This window comes from Puma concolor, chromosome B2 (genome assembly GCF_028749965.1).
Source record: "Puma concolor isolate L17-30 chromosome B2, mPumCon1.1.hap2, whole genome shotgun sequence".
Taxonomy (NCBI): domain Eukaryota; kingdom Metazoa; phylum Chordata; class Mammalia; order Carnivora; family Felidae; genus Puma; species Puma concolor.
Genome location: NC_141671.1, coordinates 37,502,644 through 37,521,505, shown reverse-complemented (window position 1 = coordinate 37,521,505; position 18,862 = coordinate 37,502,644). Strand labels below are relative to the sequence as shown.

The following is an 18,862-nucleotide window of genomic DNA, read 5'->3' as shown; positions in this document are numbered from 1 at the left end:
ATGTTTATTTTTGAGAGAGAGACTGAGAGTGAACAGGGAAGGAGCAAAGAGAGAGGGAAACACAGAATCCGAACCAGGCTCCAGGCTCTGAGCTGTCAGCACAGAGCCAGACGCAGGGCTCAAACTCACAAACCTCAAGATCATGACCGGAGCTAAGTCAGATGCTTAACCAACTGAGCCACCTAGGTGCCCCAACTGTCCAGTTTTCCTAACACCATTTGTTGAAGAGATTGTCTTTTTTCTATTGGATGATCTTTCCTGCTTCATCAAAGATTAATTGACCATCTAGTTGCGGGTTTATTTCTGGGTTCTCTATTCTGTTCTGTTGATGTGTGTGTCTGTTTTTTTTTCCAGTATCATACTGCCTTGATGATTACAGCTTTGTAATAACAGCTTGAAGTCCAGAATCCACGTGAGGGTGTTCATTCTAGGTTGGCCCAAACCACGTCAGGGTGAAGCCCCTTCCCCAGCAATGCTGCCCAGCAGATAATTACACGTCAGGAGCTGTTCCCTTCCTGAGGGCACAGGAAGAGCATGAGAGGGAGGGACTCACTTGGACCCTTGGAGATAAGCTGCTCCTCCCCCAGGGTGACACCCTGCTGGCTTTTTATTTTTAAGGGCAACTTTATTGAAATATAATTCACTTGCCATACAACTCACCCATTTATAGTGTACAATGCAGGGGGTTTTACTACAGTTTTGCGCCGTCACCAGTCAACCCCTGTTGACTTTTAACCCTGCTGCCAAATGCAAGGATTAATTAATTTAAAAAGAAGAGCTCATATGATGAAGGTAACCAAAAATGGAGTCATCCGGTGAGAACAGTCTATAGGAATCCATGTCGTGCTGGCGGTACCTTTTAGACCCTCGGCCCATGTACTTTCACCCCACCTGACTGAACCATGTGTCACCTGTTAGTCGCTATCCCAGGTCTGCGCAGGGGCGGCAGGACATCAGCAGCCTCCGGAGGCTGGACAATGGCCGTCGCTCACCGGCCTTTGCTCTCTCTCTGCAGGTGTTCCACTGTGTCCACTTTGAGTGTCCAGAGCAGCAGAGCAGCCAGAAGGAGGACAACAGTGAGGAGTCGGGGACGGGGGACCCCAGCCTGGTGGGGCCGCCACTCGACCCCCACGCCCTGCAGGCCCCCGGTGGCAGCTCACTGCCTTCCAGCCCAGGCTCCGTCTCCCGCTCTCCCAACCGGCAGCACCAGTAACCGGGGCACAGATGTGGAGTGATGTGGGTGGGCCCCAGGGGCAGCGGCAAGAACCGGTGTCCTCCCAGGAGGGATCTCTGTGGACTGCCCCTCTCCCCCTCCGGGGAGGAGCAGACCTGGCTGCAAAAACGGACACAGAACAGGCTTTCTCCCAAGGACAGAAAGGGGCTGCTTTGTTCTCCTCAATTTGTTCAAATCAGGCTGGTCTCAAGAGGGAGAAAACGGGTCTTCAATCTTCATCAAGCCCACCATTAACACCCTACCTCTCTAATCTAACCCGGGCAAAGGGGACAGGAGGAAGCGGTAGACAGGCCCGTGTCAGAATACAGCAATGGCCCGCCAGCACTCAAGCGGAGGAGAATATGTTAGGCCTTTATTACCTGGAGGCTCCCTGTAGGAAATGGGTTTCCGTAGAGCGTTTACTTTCATGGAACACATCGCCCTGGCAACTAAATGATTTTTTATTTCTTAGTTAGCATCCATTTGCTGAATCATAGGTGTTCCAGTTCTTGAAATGCTCAAACAGCAAATCACTTGTTTTAATCCCTTTTGATGCTGTAATTTTCTTTCCTTGGTTTTGAACGGTTAAGCCTGGGGTGAAGCAGAGATACTGTGCACACGGCCTGTGCGAGGCTGAGACTCGGCTCATCACGGCACCCGGTCTGACCAGGAAAATCCTTTGAGGAAGTTCAAGAAAACACACAGCAAATCAGTGCGAGGACACTGGAGTTAATGGTCACTCGAGTTCCTGAGTGACTCACCTGTCATTCCTGAAATGTACCTCGCCTCTAAGCTTGGGAGGCTGACAAGGAACTAGTTCTTATGCCACCCGCTAATTTAATGTTCACACGTATGTAAATGTATATATATAAGTCTGTAGCGGCTTCCAGTTGGGTGGAACCCTCCCTCCAGTCACCACAGGTTAGCTGAGCCTGGGGGAGGGCAGCCCTCCTGCCCGTCGGTGTCTGGAACACAAAACTGGGCCTTTGCAGTTCGGGGGTTGCTGTGTTTCATCCCCAGACCACACGATTCAACTGGGGATTGGAAGGAAATCTGTTCTAAGAAGCTTTTCTCCTCATCCTCCTCGAGACCATCTTCTCTGACTGCTGTCGCTTCATCTGGCTCTGTCATGTCTCTCAGTAATTTTCAGTCTAGCACTAACTACCCCGTGGAACTTGATCAGACTGCCTTTTGATTTTCACTCATCTCCGGCGCTCACCCGAGGGCTCTGTCACACTCAACTCCACGGGAAGCTTGGTCAGGCTGGGCACCGTGGTCCTCTGGTCCCCCAGATGCACACCCAGGTCCTCTGCACACCCTGTGACCCCACTTGGAGGAAGATGGGCTTTCATGGGGGCTCTTCTCTGGTGTCTGAAAGATATCTGTTGTGGGCGTACACAGAACCACTGGCCCGACTAACTAAATGCTTTCCCCAGTATACCTTCGTTTTGAGTGATCTATTGACATGGGAACATGGGGTCATCAAACCGCATGATTAAACAGTTAAGTTAGATGGGCTTTCTGTTTGAACGTTGGCGGGAAGGAGAAACCATGGGGCCAGCGTCCCTGCTCGTGCCACAGGGGGCTCCAGGTCCCCCTCTGCCCTCAGCCCACGCATTTGACCCCTTCCCCACTGTGTGGGGTGAACAGCACCCCTGAGGGGTGCCAGGCAGCTCGCGAGGGGAGGGAGGCTCCCGTAACAGATGGCAGTGCCTCCCGCTTGCCGTGGGTGGCTGCCCTCTGTGACTTGGCCGCTGCCTTTGTCAGCATTCAGCACGTGGTTGCCAATTAGCCTGGAGAATTCCTGTCCACTCGGCACTTCCTTCAGCAGTGCAGTCCTGCCCAGCGAGAACAGAGGAGCCCGATAAGTCAGCAAGGGCTGAGTTCCGATGTTTGGAAAGTATCCATTCAGAGGGTTCCTTCTCAACTTTGAAGTCTCCTGTCCAGAGAGGAGTCCCTGGGCTCGGGGGCTGGCACTGCTGACCTGGGAAGAGGGGAGCGGGCTGGCGAGGACCTGGAAGGTTCCAACCCTCTACGTCCAGACCGTGCAGCCCCACTGCCCCACAAGGTAATGTTGCCATCCCAGGCACAGGTAACCAAGCTGGTCTGGCAGCTCACCGTCCCGTCCGAAAAGGCACAGACCATGAGGCTTTAGCACCAGACCCACATCTGGGCCTTGCCTAGCCAGCGGCTTCCTGTCTCCTCCTCTCTCCCACAGATTTCCATCGGTGTTCCCACCTTCCACACGTCGCTGTGAGGTCTTGAGAGAACGGACTTTGATCCAGTAAGGGAAGAAGGGGAAGATGAAGCCATGCCGATCACACATGACAGTGGGCAGGAGGGGTGGGGTGGTTCTGAAGGCATCTCTGCAAGCCATCAGCTGGCCACGCCGTCTCCTGGTGCCGACTGGAGGCCTTGCCTGCAGGGAAGCCTTCTCGGGACCCCAGGCAGACACAGACAGAGCTCAGAAGCTGCTCTGGTCTACCTCCCGTTACCAGGCCAGTGGGCTCCGTCTCCGTGATGGGCCTTCTGATCCGGGAGCAGGGAGGGGCTCCTTCTGCTGGCTGGGCCAGGGCCTTCTGGATGGGGCCTGCAGAGCCCGGTGGAGGTGTGTGGCACCAGACAGATGCCGGGTGAAGCACAGATCTCCGGGGAATGAGGGGTGAGTGGGCAGCCGAGAAGAGGTCCCCAGTTGACTGGCATTCAGGGCCCTGGCTGGCCCTGCGGAGGACTTCTCCCTGCAGCCAACTAGACCAAAATGGCCCGAAGCTTAAACAGACTAAGGGAGCTGAATGGGAGAGCAGATAAGACAGCCTGGCACGCAACTGGAAGGATTCCCAGATACCCACAGAGTCCTCAACCCAACAGGCGGTGGAGGCTAACTCCGCCGTGAAGTGTGAGGAGGGAAACGGCCCAGTGATGAGGGGGCCAGGGCCGATGAGGGGCTGTGGCTCCCCCACCCCTGTGAGGATGCAGCCCCGGTGGTGTTTGGTTTGAGGAGAGGCCAGGTGAGGCCTGGCCCCCAGGGGAGACAGACAGAGGGGTGCTTGTGGCCCCTGGCCCTTTACTGGGATGCTTCTCAGTTAGAAACTGTGCAACCACTGCCCAGGTCAGGAAACAGAACACTGCCAGAACCCCCTGCTCGTCATCTTAGGTCATGTTTTTCAGGAGAGTAAAAAACCGCACTGGGGCTTTGTGGGGGGATGGCCTTCACCTTCTGGTGGCTCCTGGGAGGGCCAGCCGGGGTGACAGCAGGCCAGGCGGGGCGTGTCCCAGTGGGGCTGGCAGCCTGGTCAAGGCGGTCTGAAAGGTGGGGTTGCTGCCGAGCACTTGGGACCCGAACCAGCTGTAATAGGACGCGTGCGCACACCCACCCAGACACAGATGCTTGTTTTCTCATGGTCTCAGTGCTTTTTCTGGTTTTCTTCTTCTGATTTTAGTTAGAACCATGAGCCGTGATGAATGTGGGACTCTTCTCAATTGCTCTTTAAATTGTCACTTTTTAAATCTTATTAAATGAAGTGTCGATTCCTGACAAATACATTAAAAGTGTTTTATTCCTAGAAGAGTTGGGAAAAGAAATTATTTTCAGCAAGAGTGGGATATGTTAGACTGATTCCTTGGCCAAAAAAAAAAAAAAAAAGAGTTCTCAATTGTGCAAAAAATTGCTCTGTAGTTATACTGTCACCCCAATTGTCAAATCGCTGTGCTGATGGATCTGAACCATCAACTTCACCTTTTTTTTTTTTTTAGAAGATAACAAAATTGTAATCACTTATTCTTTCTAGATAGAGACTTGGAAAAGAAAACAAAGTAAGGTATCATCTGTAATAAAAAGGAGAGCATGGTGTGTGCCAGGGCCACTGGGTAATAGAGGGAGCAGACATGCCCCACCGCAGGCTTCGATCAAGAACCTCCCTTTGGACAGGGAAGAACGGTGTGAAAAGAGGAAAAGAAAATTAAACTTCTCCTTCCAGGAGTTTCTCCTCATTAGCGTTTGCATTTTGGTGTTACCTTTTAATCCTGCCTTCTGTGCAGGTGGTCGGTTCCTCTGGATGCTGCGAGGTCAGGGTGGCCGTCGCTGGTGATGGCTGCGGCGGGCATAGGCCATGCTCCATTTATTTTTGCGGCCACAGCCATCGATTCTGTGTGTTTGTCCTGACAACAGCTCCAGCAGGAGTTCAGTGCTCATTAGTGGCCCTAGGAATTTAAAATGCAGCTCATGGTTCTGTACCACCATGGGTTTTATTATTATAATATTAAATTAGAAGTCATCCCAGTGCCTGGTGTTTGCTCAGGAGTTTCTGGAAAAGGAGAAGGGAATGGTTTAGACACCATGCAGGACAACTGGGACTCTTTCTCCTCCTGGAAGGTGACCGGTCACCCCCAATTACTGAACAGGATTCTAGAAGCCCCAGTGGTAGGAGAGCATACATGGAGAAGGGTTGGGTTGGAGGATAGGACCAGCTTCCCATATGCCTCGGCCTGACCCCTGTGCAGTGTCGTGGGAAAGGACATGGTGATTCTGCTGGTTTCCATCAGACTGGCTGGCAGGGCCCTGTGCCTCCTGCCTCTGCAGACAGGGTCTGTTCAGATGACTGCGAGCTCCCCCACCACACACCCCCACATCCCTTAGGCAGGACTTCCTGCCGGAAGGATGCAGGCAGAACCTGTCTCCGTGGCAGGAGTGTGGAACAAGTATAGAAGAGCTCCCCCGCCCACCCTGACAACACACGCTTTTTGAATATCACTGGTCTCTTAAATGGTTAAAAAACATTAAAGGGGCATCCGGGTGGCCCAGTGGGTTGAGCATCTGCCTCTGCACAGAGCATGGAGCCTGCTTGGGATTTTCTCTCCCTCCACCCCTCTCTCGGCTCGCGTGCTCTAATTACAAAAAATATATCAGTAAAGTAATAATGCTCACAGAATAACATTCCAACCTAACAGTAGGGACAAAGGTGCCCTCCCTCTCGTCTGGCTCAGAGTCACCCTTGACCTGAGCCAAGTCATTCGTTTCCTCTGTGATTGACTCACTGAGGGGCGGTAGTGCCCCCTGCCCCACCCCCAGTCATCCTTCCCCATACCCTGGCCTCTCCCAGACAGAAGCCAGGCTATGAAGGGGACCTCCTAGACCATCAGGTTAGTTTTTTTAAAAGAACTGAAATATTCCCCCAAGGGGCCTCATGGCCTAAAGATTCACAATCATCCACCTATAATTTATAATGAACATCTAGAGCATTTACCATTTGCATCCTGAGTATTTATAGCCCTGAGAGGGGGGAGCAGGGGGAGGCAGAGGAGGCAGCAGCCTACACCTGTCTCTGCTTTTGTCTCCTGCTCAGCTGTCACTGGCTGTCACTGGGCTGGGACAGCTGAAGAATGCCAACTTTGAGAACCTGCGGAGAGCGGCTCCATCCCATCTAGAGGTGGGAGGGAGGCCCCAGCTCTGTACAGAATGAGGGTGGGGCAGCGCTACCCTGAACAGCAGGTCTGAGAGGCTTTTAGGATGGGGATCTGGGCTCTGGGGCTTGGGTTTCCATGGATGCCCTGGGAACACTGGCAATGCTTCTGTCCACCCATCCATCACCAAATAGTCCCATCCTGTCACATGAGCCCCGGGGTTTGTGGCCCAAGACAGGGCACCTGACCCAGATGGACACACACATCGCTGGGGGCGGTGGCCTCTGCTTGCTGTCCAGGGGGCAGGGGCAGGCTGATCCTCCCATGGCTGCTTCCAGCCCCAGGGTCAGGGTTAGTCCCCATCCACATCTCCTTCCACTAGGCCTGATGGTGCTCCCTCCGAGACCTGTCCCAAGCAGTTGGGTCTCACTTTCAGCAGCCCACACCCCCATCCATGGCGCCACGCACTGACCGTGAGATCTGAGAAGCTTATAGGCAAGGACAGCAGGGCACAGAGCCTACTGACCACAGCCCTGGGGCACCGCCTCTCCTGGACTCACTCCCCTGGAGGGCAGCTCAGTTCTCAGGGCTCCCTTCCAGAGTGACCTTCTGGGAGGCAGTGCCCACTCTGAGGAACAGAAACCTCCCCCGAAACTAAGGTCCTGAGGCCACCCCAGCACAGCACCTGGAAAGGCCAGAGGTGCGGTGGGCCTGGGACTCAGCTTCCAGGGGACTGTGGAGAGGGTGATGTTCCGGGGCTGGCATGCGGCTTGACCTCTGAGCTACTCTTGCCAAACTTGTGTATACCCTGAATTTACCAGACACCATGACCCTCCACCCACTTCGGGTTTCTGGGCTGCAGAGGTTGGTGGGCGCGGCCCCCACCCCCCTTACCAGACCTCCGGGATGTGGGGGGCTCATGCTGGACCTGGGGTGGGAACAGCCCTTCTCAGCCATCTATGGAGGACTCCAGAAGCTCCGTCCAAAGTTCTAAAAAAGCCCAAAGGGCAGGTTGCTGTTTAGAATAAGCATTAATTTGTGAACAGGATGCAGCCTCTTCCTCATTTTGCAGAGCAACCTAAGTTAGCCAATATACCAAATGTAGGAGTTCAAAACACCCGGAAGGTCCTGTCTGTGAGCCTGCTGCTGTGCGTTTCCTCTTAAAAATAAAGTGATGGCTGCCTGTGTCTGTCTTCCCTCGTCCCTCTCCCCTCAGCGCCTCTGCCAGCCCCAGGGCCCCCCCTTGTTTTCCATGCCTCTGGGAGGGAGGGGACAGACATCTCCGGAGTCAGCGCTGTCCGCTTGGGTGGGGCCCCTACATGCAGTTCCAGGACTCGCCCTGTGACCACACTCCCTGGAGCTTTCTCTGAGCAGGGACGGCCCGGGAAACCCTTTCCAGGCCCCTGTGAGCCCTCTCAGCCCCTGCAGTGCCTGTTCCATGCCAGTTCTGGTGAAGAGAAAATTCCATCACCTTGAGCCCAGGCCTGGTTCCCTCGTTGTTTCTGCGGCCCTGGTCAGTCCGGCTGCCATCCTTTTCTCTCTTCTCCTGTACGACCGGCTCACAGGTGCTCCCCTGTGGGTGTCTCGACCCTCAGCTTGCTCTCACTCAGCGCCTTGTCCTTGCATGTGGCCCCCGCATGACGCCTGCAAGTGAGGGTGACGTTCCTGCAGCTCCGTTGCTGCCTGCTTGGCCTAACTCCACGCGCCTGGGGGCGGGGCCTAGACTCCATGCGTGGGGACCGGGCGAGACTCGAGACTCCACGCGCGGAGGCACGGCTAAGACTCCATGCACCTGGGAGCCCTGACGCCAAGCGCCAGGGGGCGGGGCCTAGACTCCACACGCTGGGGCGGGGGTGTGACTCCAAGCGCCAGAGGACCTAACTCCACAGGAGGCAGTGGGCCCTGACTCCATGCGTGGAGGCGGAGTCCTGACTCCACGTGCAGAACGCAAGCCTGCACTTGGCCACGTCTCACCTTGGGCTCACACTGAGCCCTTTTCACTTAAATCGGGCAGCTGTGCTACTGCTAACGTAGTTTCTTTTCTGAACCTAAACTCAGGACTTGACATTTCTCTTTGCCAACTTCCATCCGGTGGTTTTAGCTGAGCACTGGAACTTAGTGTCAAGACCATTTTTAAACTTGATTTAGGCACCATCATGTGAGTGAACCCTCCTAGTTTTTGATCGTCTAGCACTGACAGCATTTCCAACAATCCCTTGATGTATTGAACAAGACAAACCCCCCCAGAGAGCATTGGGGTTCACCAAGCAGCTGCTCCCCCAGTCCCCTCAGCCTGTGAACACCACCAAGCTCAAGTCGTTTTTGTTTTTTTCCCGTGGTAACAGATATAAGGGATTTAATTCTATCATCCCAAACCAGACTTTCTCCTTTGATTCCAACAGTTTCATTTCTCTCCTTAAAATGCATCAGGGAGGGGCACCTGGGTGGCTCAGTCAGTTGGGCGTCCGACTTCGGCTCAGGTCATGATCTCGCGGTCCGTGAATTGGAGCCCCGCGTCATGCTCTGTGCTGACAGCTCAGAGCCTGGAGCCTGTTTCAGATTCTGTGTCTCCCTCTCTCTCTGACCTTCCCCCATTCATGCTCTGTCTCAAAAATGAATAAACGTTAAAAAAACTTTTTTTTAAAATGCATCAGGGAAGGTTCACTTATGACATGCAAGGTGAACAAAGGACAATCAGAAATTCACCAACTTTAGAAAGTGTAGGTAGTCTCCGGCAAAGGCAAGTGCAAAGGACCTGGGCCAACAAAGAGCATTTCCAATAAATAAATTTTTCCTAACACCACATAGAAAAACACTTAACAGGACATGACAGGGAAAACAATTTAGTAGGAACCAGAGTGCTTAAACAATCTTTTTAAGTAATAGGCTTCAAAAGGAAGTTCTTTATCCTTAAAACATAGCTATTTAAGACCTGATACAGGGCTGCCTGGGTGGCTCAGTCAATTGAGCGTCTGACTTCCGCTCAGGTCATGATCTCACAGTTTGTGGGTTCGAGCCCTGAGCCCCGAGCCCCGCGTCGGGCTCTGTGCTGACAGCTCAGAGCCTGGAGCCTGCTTCGGATAATGTGTCTCCTTCTCTCTCTGCCCCTTCCCCACTCATGCTCTGTCTCTGTCTCTCAAAAATAAATAAATGTTAAAAAAAAAAATTAAAAAAAGAAAAAAGACCTGATACAATTACAAGTACTCAACTTTCCATGCTTAAATGCAATCTCAACAGATAACCTTTCATCTGTTTTTTAAAATTCTTTTTTCTTAGTGATTTAGAGGGACTATTTTCAAACTACAATTAAATATTTTGTAAGTACTATCTGGCAGTTCCTAATAAATTGAGTATATTGTACAATAAACCACTTCACATCTTTCAGCAAAAAAACCGCCACCACATATTTTTTTTTAATGTTTATTTTTGAGACAGTGACAGAGCACGAGCAGGGGAGGGCAGAGAGAGAGGGAGACACAGAATCCAAAGCAGGCTCCAGGCTCTGAGCTGTCAGCACAGAGCCTGACTCGGGGCTCAAACTCATGGACTGCAAGATCATGACCTGAGCCAAAGTCAGATGCTTAACTGAGTCATCCAGGTGTCTCAAAACCCACAAAATTTGAATAAAGCCATCACCCAATGAATTTGGACACAAAGTTTGCTTTAAATACTTCTTTGGGGGAGAAGATACCAAGCTGGTACTCAATTAAAAGAAACATTTTTACAGTCTTGAAAAGTCTTGTATTTTTTTTACATTTATCATGCTATGAATTCATAGGGAATGGGTTCCCAGCTCAGGCTCCTTTCCACTGGTTCTCACAAAGTGTGCTTCTCTGGGTGGGGCAGGCTGGTGCTTCAGTTGAACCCAAGTACCTTTCTCCTTGGCTTCCTTCTTTTTCTGATCATTTTCCTTCACATGTTTCAGGAAGCTGTCTCAGCTCTTTGCTTAACGTGCTCAACATATACATGAATTCTCTTGGCAAGAATCTTGCCCTTGTTTGTTTACAATAATGCCAACAGCATGCTGGGTAACATTGCAGACTCTTCCAGTTTTGCCTGGGTAACATTTGTGGGGCATTCCTTTTTGAACAGTGCCCATTCCCTTGATGTGCACAATATCAGCTTTCTTGTAGATTTGCGTGTATGTTCCTAAAGGAACAACTCCATGTTTTCTAAAAGGCCTAGAGAACATATAGCGAGTACCTCTCCTCTTTCCCTTTGTGTTGGTCATTTTGGCTGAAAGGCAGCTCAGGTCGTTTTCTAAGTGCTGGGTATGTAGCAACGATCAAAGAGGACAAAACAGGCCAATGGCCTGCCTTCATGGCACTTACATTCCAGAGGAAGGTGACAGACAAGAGACAACATGCACGAGTGTAAATGTGGCTCACGCCTGTGTGCTCATGTGAAGGAGAGGGCTAGAAGTGGTTGCCCAGGTAGAAACCAGAGAAGCTTTCAAAGCCCTGGGGACAAGGGACAAAGACTGAGGCCCAGGGAAGTGGGGGTTCTTTCCAGGAGGAGAGAGAGCAAAAGGGAGGGCCCTGCCTTGCAGCATGGTTGGTGTGGTGGGGACTAGTGAGAGGCAGGGGTGGGACGTGAGGCCCAGTGTGACAGGTCCAGTGGGCAGGGGAGGGCCCTGGGATCCTTAGAGAACATTGGGTTCTTCTCTAAGTCGTGGAGCCGGTGGAAGTTTCTGAGCAGAGGAGGGCCCTGGTCTGACTCACACTTTAACAGGCTCACTGGCTTCCTGACTGGAGAATTCCTGTAGGGAGAAGGGACAGAGCAGTAGGGGTGAGGGCTGTTGTAGAAATCTGGGGAGAGGGGGTGCTGTCTGGGCCCGCTGAGCTTCAGGGGCTGGGGCAGGCAGGATTTGTAGGTGGGTACGGTGAGAGACGCCACAGAGTCAAGGTAGACTCCAAGTGGGGTGGCCTTCACAGAACCAGGGATGGGGGAAGCCTGCTTGGGACATGCTGGGTTTGTCCAGAGAGAAGGCAAGGAGGCTGAACTTCTCAAAGACCTGCTCAACAAACACAAACCCAACATGTGTTTAAGGAAAACCATACAAACTTTACAAGGTGTTCAAGTTCATACTCATCTGTCTGTGACGGAAAAGGAGCTACTTCTCACTTATCCCTAGTCCTCAAGGTCACAATTTACCTTGGTACATCAGCTCAGCAGAAGTTAGGGATAATACTGCTTTAACTCAGTATTGGTTTGCAGGAACTATTCAAGACTGTATTGTTATGGGAACCAGAACATGTCAGGATGGCCCTGTTAATTTCAGTTTAGCTCAGGGTTTTGGGTTTCTGTTTTCTCTGAGAGTGGTGTGGAAAGTCTGTCATGGTTGTACCAGGAAAGAGCGTCGGGTTTTTTTCTAAAGTTTGAGATGAGTACTAGAAGCAGTCCTCAGACCACAGCACAGATCAATCCCCCGGGAACTTGATAACGTGTTTACGACCACACCTGCGACCTACAGGTCTGGACTCCAGGGCTGTCATGGCCCAAGGATCTGCATTCTCAAGCATCCATTGCTACAGTGCTGACAACCCACCCTGGCTTGGAGGAATACTGAACTAGATGTGCGAGCCCCTGGGAACCTGAGCCCCGAGCCAAGGGCTGAGGTGTCAGCTGGGGAGAAAGGTGTCATCACCAGTGTTCAGGTAACTGGGACGAGATCTCCAAGCAGGGAAGAGACGGGTCCTGAGCTGAGCCCTGGAGCTCCCAGTGGATAGAGCCTGAGGAGGTGAGAAGGATCAGCAAAGGTGCTGAGGGACCAGGAGACCCTGTGTCTGAACACCTGGTGGTGATAGCCCAAGTGAGGGCAGATCGGTGTGTCAAATCCCCTGAGGGTTCAAGAAAAGAAGAGGGCTGAGGACTGATGGAATTTGGGGGTGGGGTGCCTGATTCTGATGGTATCTGGTTCTCTGGGCTTCTTTTCTGGAACTGACCACTTCTGAGACAGTGCCTGAGGCTATGAACTCATGTGTGGGCACCTGGGGTCCCCACTTTCCTTTCTCAATGTTTACCTAATACACTCTTCCTTCATTTCACTAAGGACTGGCATCAGACTTCAAGCACAGCATTTGCCTGCCTCTGACAGTCTTAGTTCTTCTTCCGCTGACAATATTTTTCCACCAGTGACCAATGGTTATCTTACAATATCTGCACCCAGGACACACTTGCCCAGGACTTCTTAGGATGAACCCTTTTGAAGTGGCTACACATTTTCTGTCCCTTCACCTGTCTGGGACTGCAAAGCTTCCAGTATATTCTACAGGTCTCATCTATTTAAATTTTAAAGATCCTGGACTTTGAATTCAAGATGGCAGACTGCTATTTGGAGTACAATCTGGCTGTCTTGACTAAAATTTAGCGTGTGCAGTAAGGTAAGATGAGCACACACTGCCTCTCCCTTCCTCTAAATCACAAGCAATGACCAAAAAGATACAGAGTTTGAAAATAAAAATAACCAGAGTGGAAAACCAGGAGGAGATTTGAGAAACTCAGGAAACGGTGAAAGATCAGCAACAGAGGGATTGCCTAAAACCATGAGCTTGATTTGACCTTGACACACAGAACAAGATACACCACAAACGGAGGGCATTCAGAATGACACACACAGCGAGTCTTCAAGTGGTCATGGCTCTGCTGGCACGTTCTGCATAAAGCATGGGGACAGAAGGGGATGTGCTGGGTCCTCCTGCTGGGGCCCCACGCAGTGTCCAGCAGCTGCTGTTGTTCTGGAGAGAAGCAGCCGGGACCTCAGGCAGACAATCGCCATCACCTCACCTCTCCCAGCCAAGAGTGACATTCCATACAACTGGGGAGGGTGACATCAGTGTGTGACAGTCTCCTGGGACAGCACCTGGCTCCAAGTAGGTGTGTCATAGATGCCAGCTGTTGTGATTACCTGTTGGCCTAATGCGGTGGCCCGGTCTGCATTTCTCTTGCTCCAGACATAGTTCTGCGCTGTACTTCATAGGCACATAGTCCCCAGGCCTCAGCTCCCCGATCTGATGCTCTCCTTGGAGATGCCTCTCGGTGCCCTTTGGAAACGTGAGCCCAGAGCATCTTGAGCACCTCTCCCTCAGGGGTGTGATCCTGGGGGTTGGTGGGCGGGGCCGAGGGCAACCATTGACCTTCAACAGCCACAAGGGGAAAGCCAAGCAGGAGAACCTGATGGGAACATAGGGGTTTTGGGGGGATAGGGTAACAGACCCTACCTGGGCGGGGCCTCTGGTGAGAACAGAAGACACATGTTGGTCTACGATGCTCCAGACTTGGAGAAGGCATGGTTCCACAGAGGCCCTGGCTCTTTTTTTCCTTAGTGGGATTCCGACACAATTTTACGTCACATCCTTTGTAAACTCTTTTCCCAGTAATATTCTATGGCCATGAAATCACTTTCCTCTTGCTTTTTAAACCCGTTTGGCTTTGATCCTTGGTTAATGCCGGGCAGGACCTTTCCTGATCACAACAGGCTCCAAGATGACAAATTCCTTTGTCCGGGGGCCCTGGCTCCTCCGTGTTCAGGCCTTCCACCCGGTCAGGTTTACAGGGAGCAGCACCGGTCTTGCATCCTGCATTTCCACACCAGTGATCCACTGCCGGGGAGGCTGGGGGGCTTCTGGGTGCTCTTCCTGTGGCCTCAAGGCATCATCAGGTGCAGCAGAGGTAAGTCAATGCCTGGTTCCAGTCAGCCCAGCTGTTAGGAGTAGCCAGGCCACCACGTCCCTCCTGAGTCTGTGTCATCCCTGCCCCGTGGGATCTGGGGCACCTAACCAGCGAGTGCTGTCTCCTGGGCCTGGTTGGCATCTGCAGCATTGTTAAGATGTCTCCTTCTGTTTCCATCAAAAGGCCCACCCCAGCTAGGGTGTGCCACCCCAACAGCCTAAAACCCTGGTGCCATTGGCTCACCTGCTGGGGTTTCCCCACACGGCTGCTCAAGGTCAGTGGTTTGCCCCTGGTCCTGCCCACACCCCTGAGGAGGTGGTGCTCATGGGTGATCTGTTTAGAACCCAACAGATGCCCACAGAAGAAAAGCACACTGCTGTTTGGGGCAGAGTCCGATGTCCTGTGTCACATGCTGTTGCTTATCTTCTAGAGGCTCCAAAGTTTAAAGGGGAAAAAATGGGAAGACATTTTTGAAGAAATCCACCCAGTACTTTTTTTTTTTAGATTTTATTTTTAAGTAGTCTCTACATCCAACATGGGGCTCAAACTCACAGCCTCAAGATCGAGTCGCACACTCCACCTACTGCCAGGCCAGTGTCCCCACCCCAGTACCTTTTTAATCTGCAAATTGAGAGGGTTGTTAGCTGGGGTACACCACTTTGAGAATTAGTGTTTTGATGGTTACAAAATACACTCACTCTCTGTGCCCTCTTAGAATGGGGCAGGATGACAGCAAAGGAAACAACCAACAAAACTAAAAGGCAACCAACGGAATGGGAAAAGATATTTGCAAATGACATATCGGACAAAGGGCTAGTATCCAAAATCTATAAAGAGCTCACCAAACTCCACACCCGAAAAACAAATAACCCAGTGAAGAAATGGGCAGAAAACATGAATAGACACTTCTCTAAAGAAGACATCCGGATGGCCAACAGGCACATGAAAAGATGTTCAACGTCGCTCCTTATCAGGGAAATACAAATCAAAACCACACTCAGATATCACCTCACGCCAGTCAGAGTGGCCAAAATGAACAAATCAGGAGACTATAGATGCTGGCGAGGATGTGGAGAAACGGGAACCCTCTTGCACTGTTGGTGGGAATGCAAATTGGTGCAGCCGCTCTGGAAAGCAGTGTGGAGGTTCCTCAGAAAATTAAAAATAGACCTACCTTATGACCCAGCAATACCGCTGCTAGGAATTTACCCAAGGGATACAGGAGTACTGATGCATAGGGGCACTTGTACCCCAGTGTTTATAGCAGCACTCTCAACAATAGCCAAATTATGGAAAGAGCCTAAATGTCCATCAACCAATGAATGGATAAAGAAATTGTGGTTTATATACACAATGGAGTACTACATGGCAATGAGAAAGAACGAAATATGGCCTTTTGTAGCAACGTGGATGGAACTGGAGAGTGTGATGCTAAGTGAAATAAGCCATACAGAGAAAGACAGATACCATATGTGTTCACTCTTATGTGGATCCTGAGAAACTTAACAGAAACCCATGGAGGAGGGGAAGGAAAAAAAAAAAAAAAAGGTTAGAGTGGGAGAGAGCCAAAGCAGTTCTCTTAAAAACTGAGAACTGAGGGTTGATGGGGGGTGGGAGGGAGGGGAGGGTGGGTGATGGGTACTGAGGAGGGCACCTTTTGGGATGAGCACTGGGTGTTGTATAGAAACCAATTTGACAATAAATTTCATATATTGGAAAAAAAAAAAAAAGAATGGGGCAGGATGCTGCTGCGTTTGAGCAGCGGCCTCAATCTAACTGCACCCCAGAACGGCCTCGGGAGCTTTCAACAAACATCTATGGCCATGCTTACCTGACACATTCTGGTTGACCTGGTCTTGGATGGATTTGGGCATGGAAATTTTTGTAAAAGCTCCACAGATTATTCTCAAGGACTTCTGTGAGCCCCCAGGGGAGTGTCCAGGATGGAGAAATCTTCCACATTCCCCAGCAAAGGAGCAGGCCAGAGGGAGGGGGTCCCTTGGCAGAGAGGCACTTGGGAGAGGCCCAGCTGGACAAGATCTGTGTCCTGCCTCCTGGGGTCAGGGCTACCCCCCCTGCCACTGGGGCTGATCAGGCGAACTTGGGAGGGGATGGTCGGTCACTGTTGAGGAGCTCAGTGAAGGTGCCAGAATCCACTGCTTCATCAGCACCTGCTTGAGTCCATCGTGACGGCTGCTACCACACACTTGTTCCTGGTTACCCTGGGCACCCTGGGGTGCCCTCACCCCTCATCTAACCCCCCACCAGCTGTCTGGTCCACGGTGCTCCGCTGTCCTTGCTTGGCACTACCACCTCTGATCCCCAGTGCCACCCTCCAAGAACCTGGCTGGCTGAACCCACTTGCCATTGTGATGCCCAGGGGGCTGGGGACTCCCTGCAATTGTCGGACATCACCTGCTCAGCTCACATTACTGCAGACCAACCCTCCCAGGACCTAGTGGCCTAAAACACTTATTTTGATCACAAATCTCCAGTTTGCTAAGGGCTCAGTGAAGACAGCCATCTCTGTTCCCCTTGGTATCATTTGGGTCAGACAGAAAGGCTGGACCAGCTCATCTGAAGACTTGCTCATTCCCCACGTATCTGACAAGTGCCCTGGGGACTCAGACAGCTGGGCTCCTGGACTTCCCTCTCTCATCCTGGGCTCTCCACATGGTCTCTCCAGTACACCGGCTCTGGGGCAGCCAGGCTTTTTTGTAATTGCGGTGAGATTCACATAACATAAAACCCACCATTTTAAATGAACAATTCAGTAGCATTTAGTATATTTGCAATGTTGTACAAACAGCACCTCTAAGTCCAGAACATTTTTATCACCCCAAAAGGAAACCCATACCCATTAAGTGCCCATTCTCCTCTCCCCCCAACCCCTAGTAACCACCCACCTGCTTTCAGTCTCTGTGAATCTGCCCATTCTGACATTTTACCTAAACAGAATCACGTAACATGTGATCTTTTGTGACTGGCTTGTTGTACTTAGCATAATGTTTTCAAGGTTTGTCCACATTGTAGCATGTGTATTTGATTTCTTCTTGTGGCCGAATTGTATGGCTATACCACCTTTTGTTTTCCTGTTCATCTTCTAGTGAATACCTGGGCTGTGTCTCTACCTTTCAGCTATTATGAACAGAGCTGTCGTGAACATGTGTGCACACACATGCTGGAGTCCCTGCTTCCAAGTCTTTGGGGTGGATTCCAAGGAGTGGAATTGCTGGCATATGGTAATTTCAGTTTAACTTTTTGAGGAACCACCAGTTTTCTACAATGGCCGTATTATTGTACACTCCTACCATCAATGGATGAAAGTCCCCATTTCCCCACATCCTTGCGAACACTTATTTTCCATTTTTTGATCATCACTGTCCCAGAGGATGTGACTCACTTATCAGCCCTGGGCTCCCAAGGCACATGTGTGAGAGAGAGTCCAGTGGAAGTCTTATCCTATGCCTTTTAGATCTAGCCTGGAGCCAGGAAGCATCACTCCTGCCATATGCTAGTCATCAGAAAAGCAAGTCTCCACAGCTAGCACATGTTCAAGGGGAAGGGCTCCTTGGTATCTTCATGACATTTCTCATCCAGTGCTATTCAAAGTGCCAGCCTGTGGGATGACAAGGTGCTCACACCAGCACACTGCTTCCTCATCAGGAGAGTCTGTTGGCTGACCCAAGCGAGAGCTTAACTATTTAGCCGACTTACATTCAGACCCAAGCTCCTCATCTGGGCCTGTGACACAGGGGAAGGGCTGTGGGGCCCCTCAGGTCTTGCTGGGAACTAAGCCACCATTTCATGCCTTCAACTCTCTCCCAGCATTTATGGGGCCCTCTTTAGGAAAAAGAATAAAGAATATGACTATAAAGTCAGGCTCAAAGATGAAGAATTAGAAATCACAGCGAATCACCCATTTTTCAAAGTTGACACATACCCAGACATCAAGAATTCTAGAAAACCAACACAATGGTTTCAGTGGCTGTGCTGCGCGTCTATAAGGCTTGGGCTCTGTGCTGTCGGATCACCCTTTGCATGATTTCCTGATGCCATTCAAGAGCAAAAAGATTCCTCAATCTTCCGTCCCTTGATCAAACTTTGAATTACTGATACTTCACATTTCTTTCCTCTTCACAACTCACACTGGCACGGACATAAGTTTTGGGAACTTTTGTCAAATGTGAGGAAACCACCATTAGGTTTCTTCCACGTGTGAGGTGTAGGATTCCAGGGCATGTCGGGAATTCCTAGGCTAATCTTTAACACGCTTTGCACTGCACAAGGCACATGCACTTACAGTTGTATGTGCGGCACAGCCCAGCATGCTCCTAACAAGAGGAGATTTCCATCTTGAGCAGGCATGGATGAGAATCAAGTCTTGTGCTTGTAAGTTTACACATCCAATGACTGGAAGAATTTTCCACAGACTAGCCTCTGGCTCCAAACATTTTTTTTTTTAAGTTTATTTATTTTGAGAGAGAGAGAGAGAGAGCGAGAGCGCGAGCGTGTGCGCGAGTGGGGGAGGGGTAGAGAGAGAGAATCCCAAGCAGGCTCCATACCTTCCATGCAGAG

At 51.1% G+C, this 18,862-nt stretch overlaps 1 protein-coding gene and 1 pseudogene across 5 annotated transcripts in view; one reads left to right on the top strand and one right to left on the bottom strand.

Annotated features, from left to right (window-relative positions):
- The window catches only part of BTBD9 (BTB domain containing 9), a 417,533-nt gene extending 414,882 nt beyond the window's left edge, over positions 1-2,651 (top strand). For all 4 annotated transcript variants that reach the window (XM_025925243.2, XM_086706750.1, XM_086706752.1 and 1 more), the window contains one exon: positions 1,016-2,651. In XM_025925243.2, the coding sequence (XP_025781028.2) occupies positions 1,016-1,213 (198 nt within the window). In that variant the 3' untranslated portion in view covers positions 1,214-2,651. The remainder of the gene's footprint in view (positions 1-1,015) is intronic.
- A 6,582-nt stretch (positions 2,652-9,233) lies between these two features.
- Positions 9,234-10,845, bottom strand: LOC112862353 (large ribosomal subunit protein eL21 pseudogene; annotated as a pseudogene). The gene is made up of 2 exons (XR_015251213.1): positions 9,799-10,845; positions 9,234-9,545 (listed from the first exon to the last, which is right to left on the bottom strand). The product of XR_015251213.1 is annotated as a large ribosomal subunit protein eL21 pseudogene (transcript).
- Positions 10,846-18,862: the final 8,017 nt, after the last annotated feature.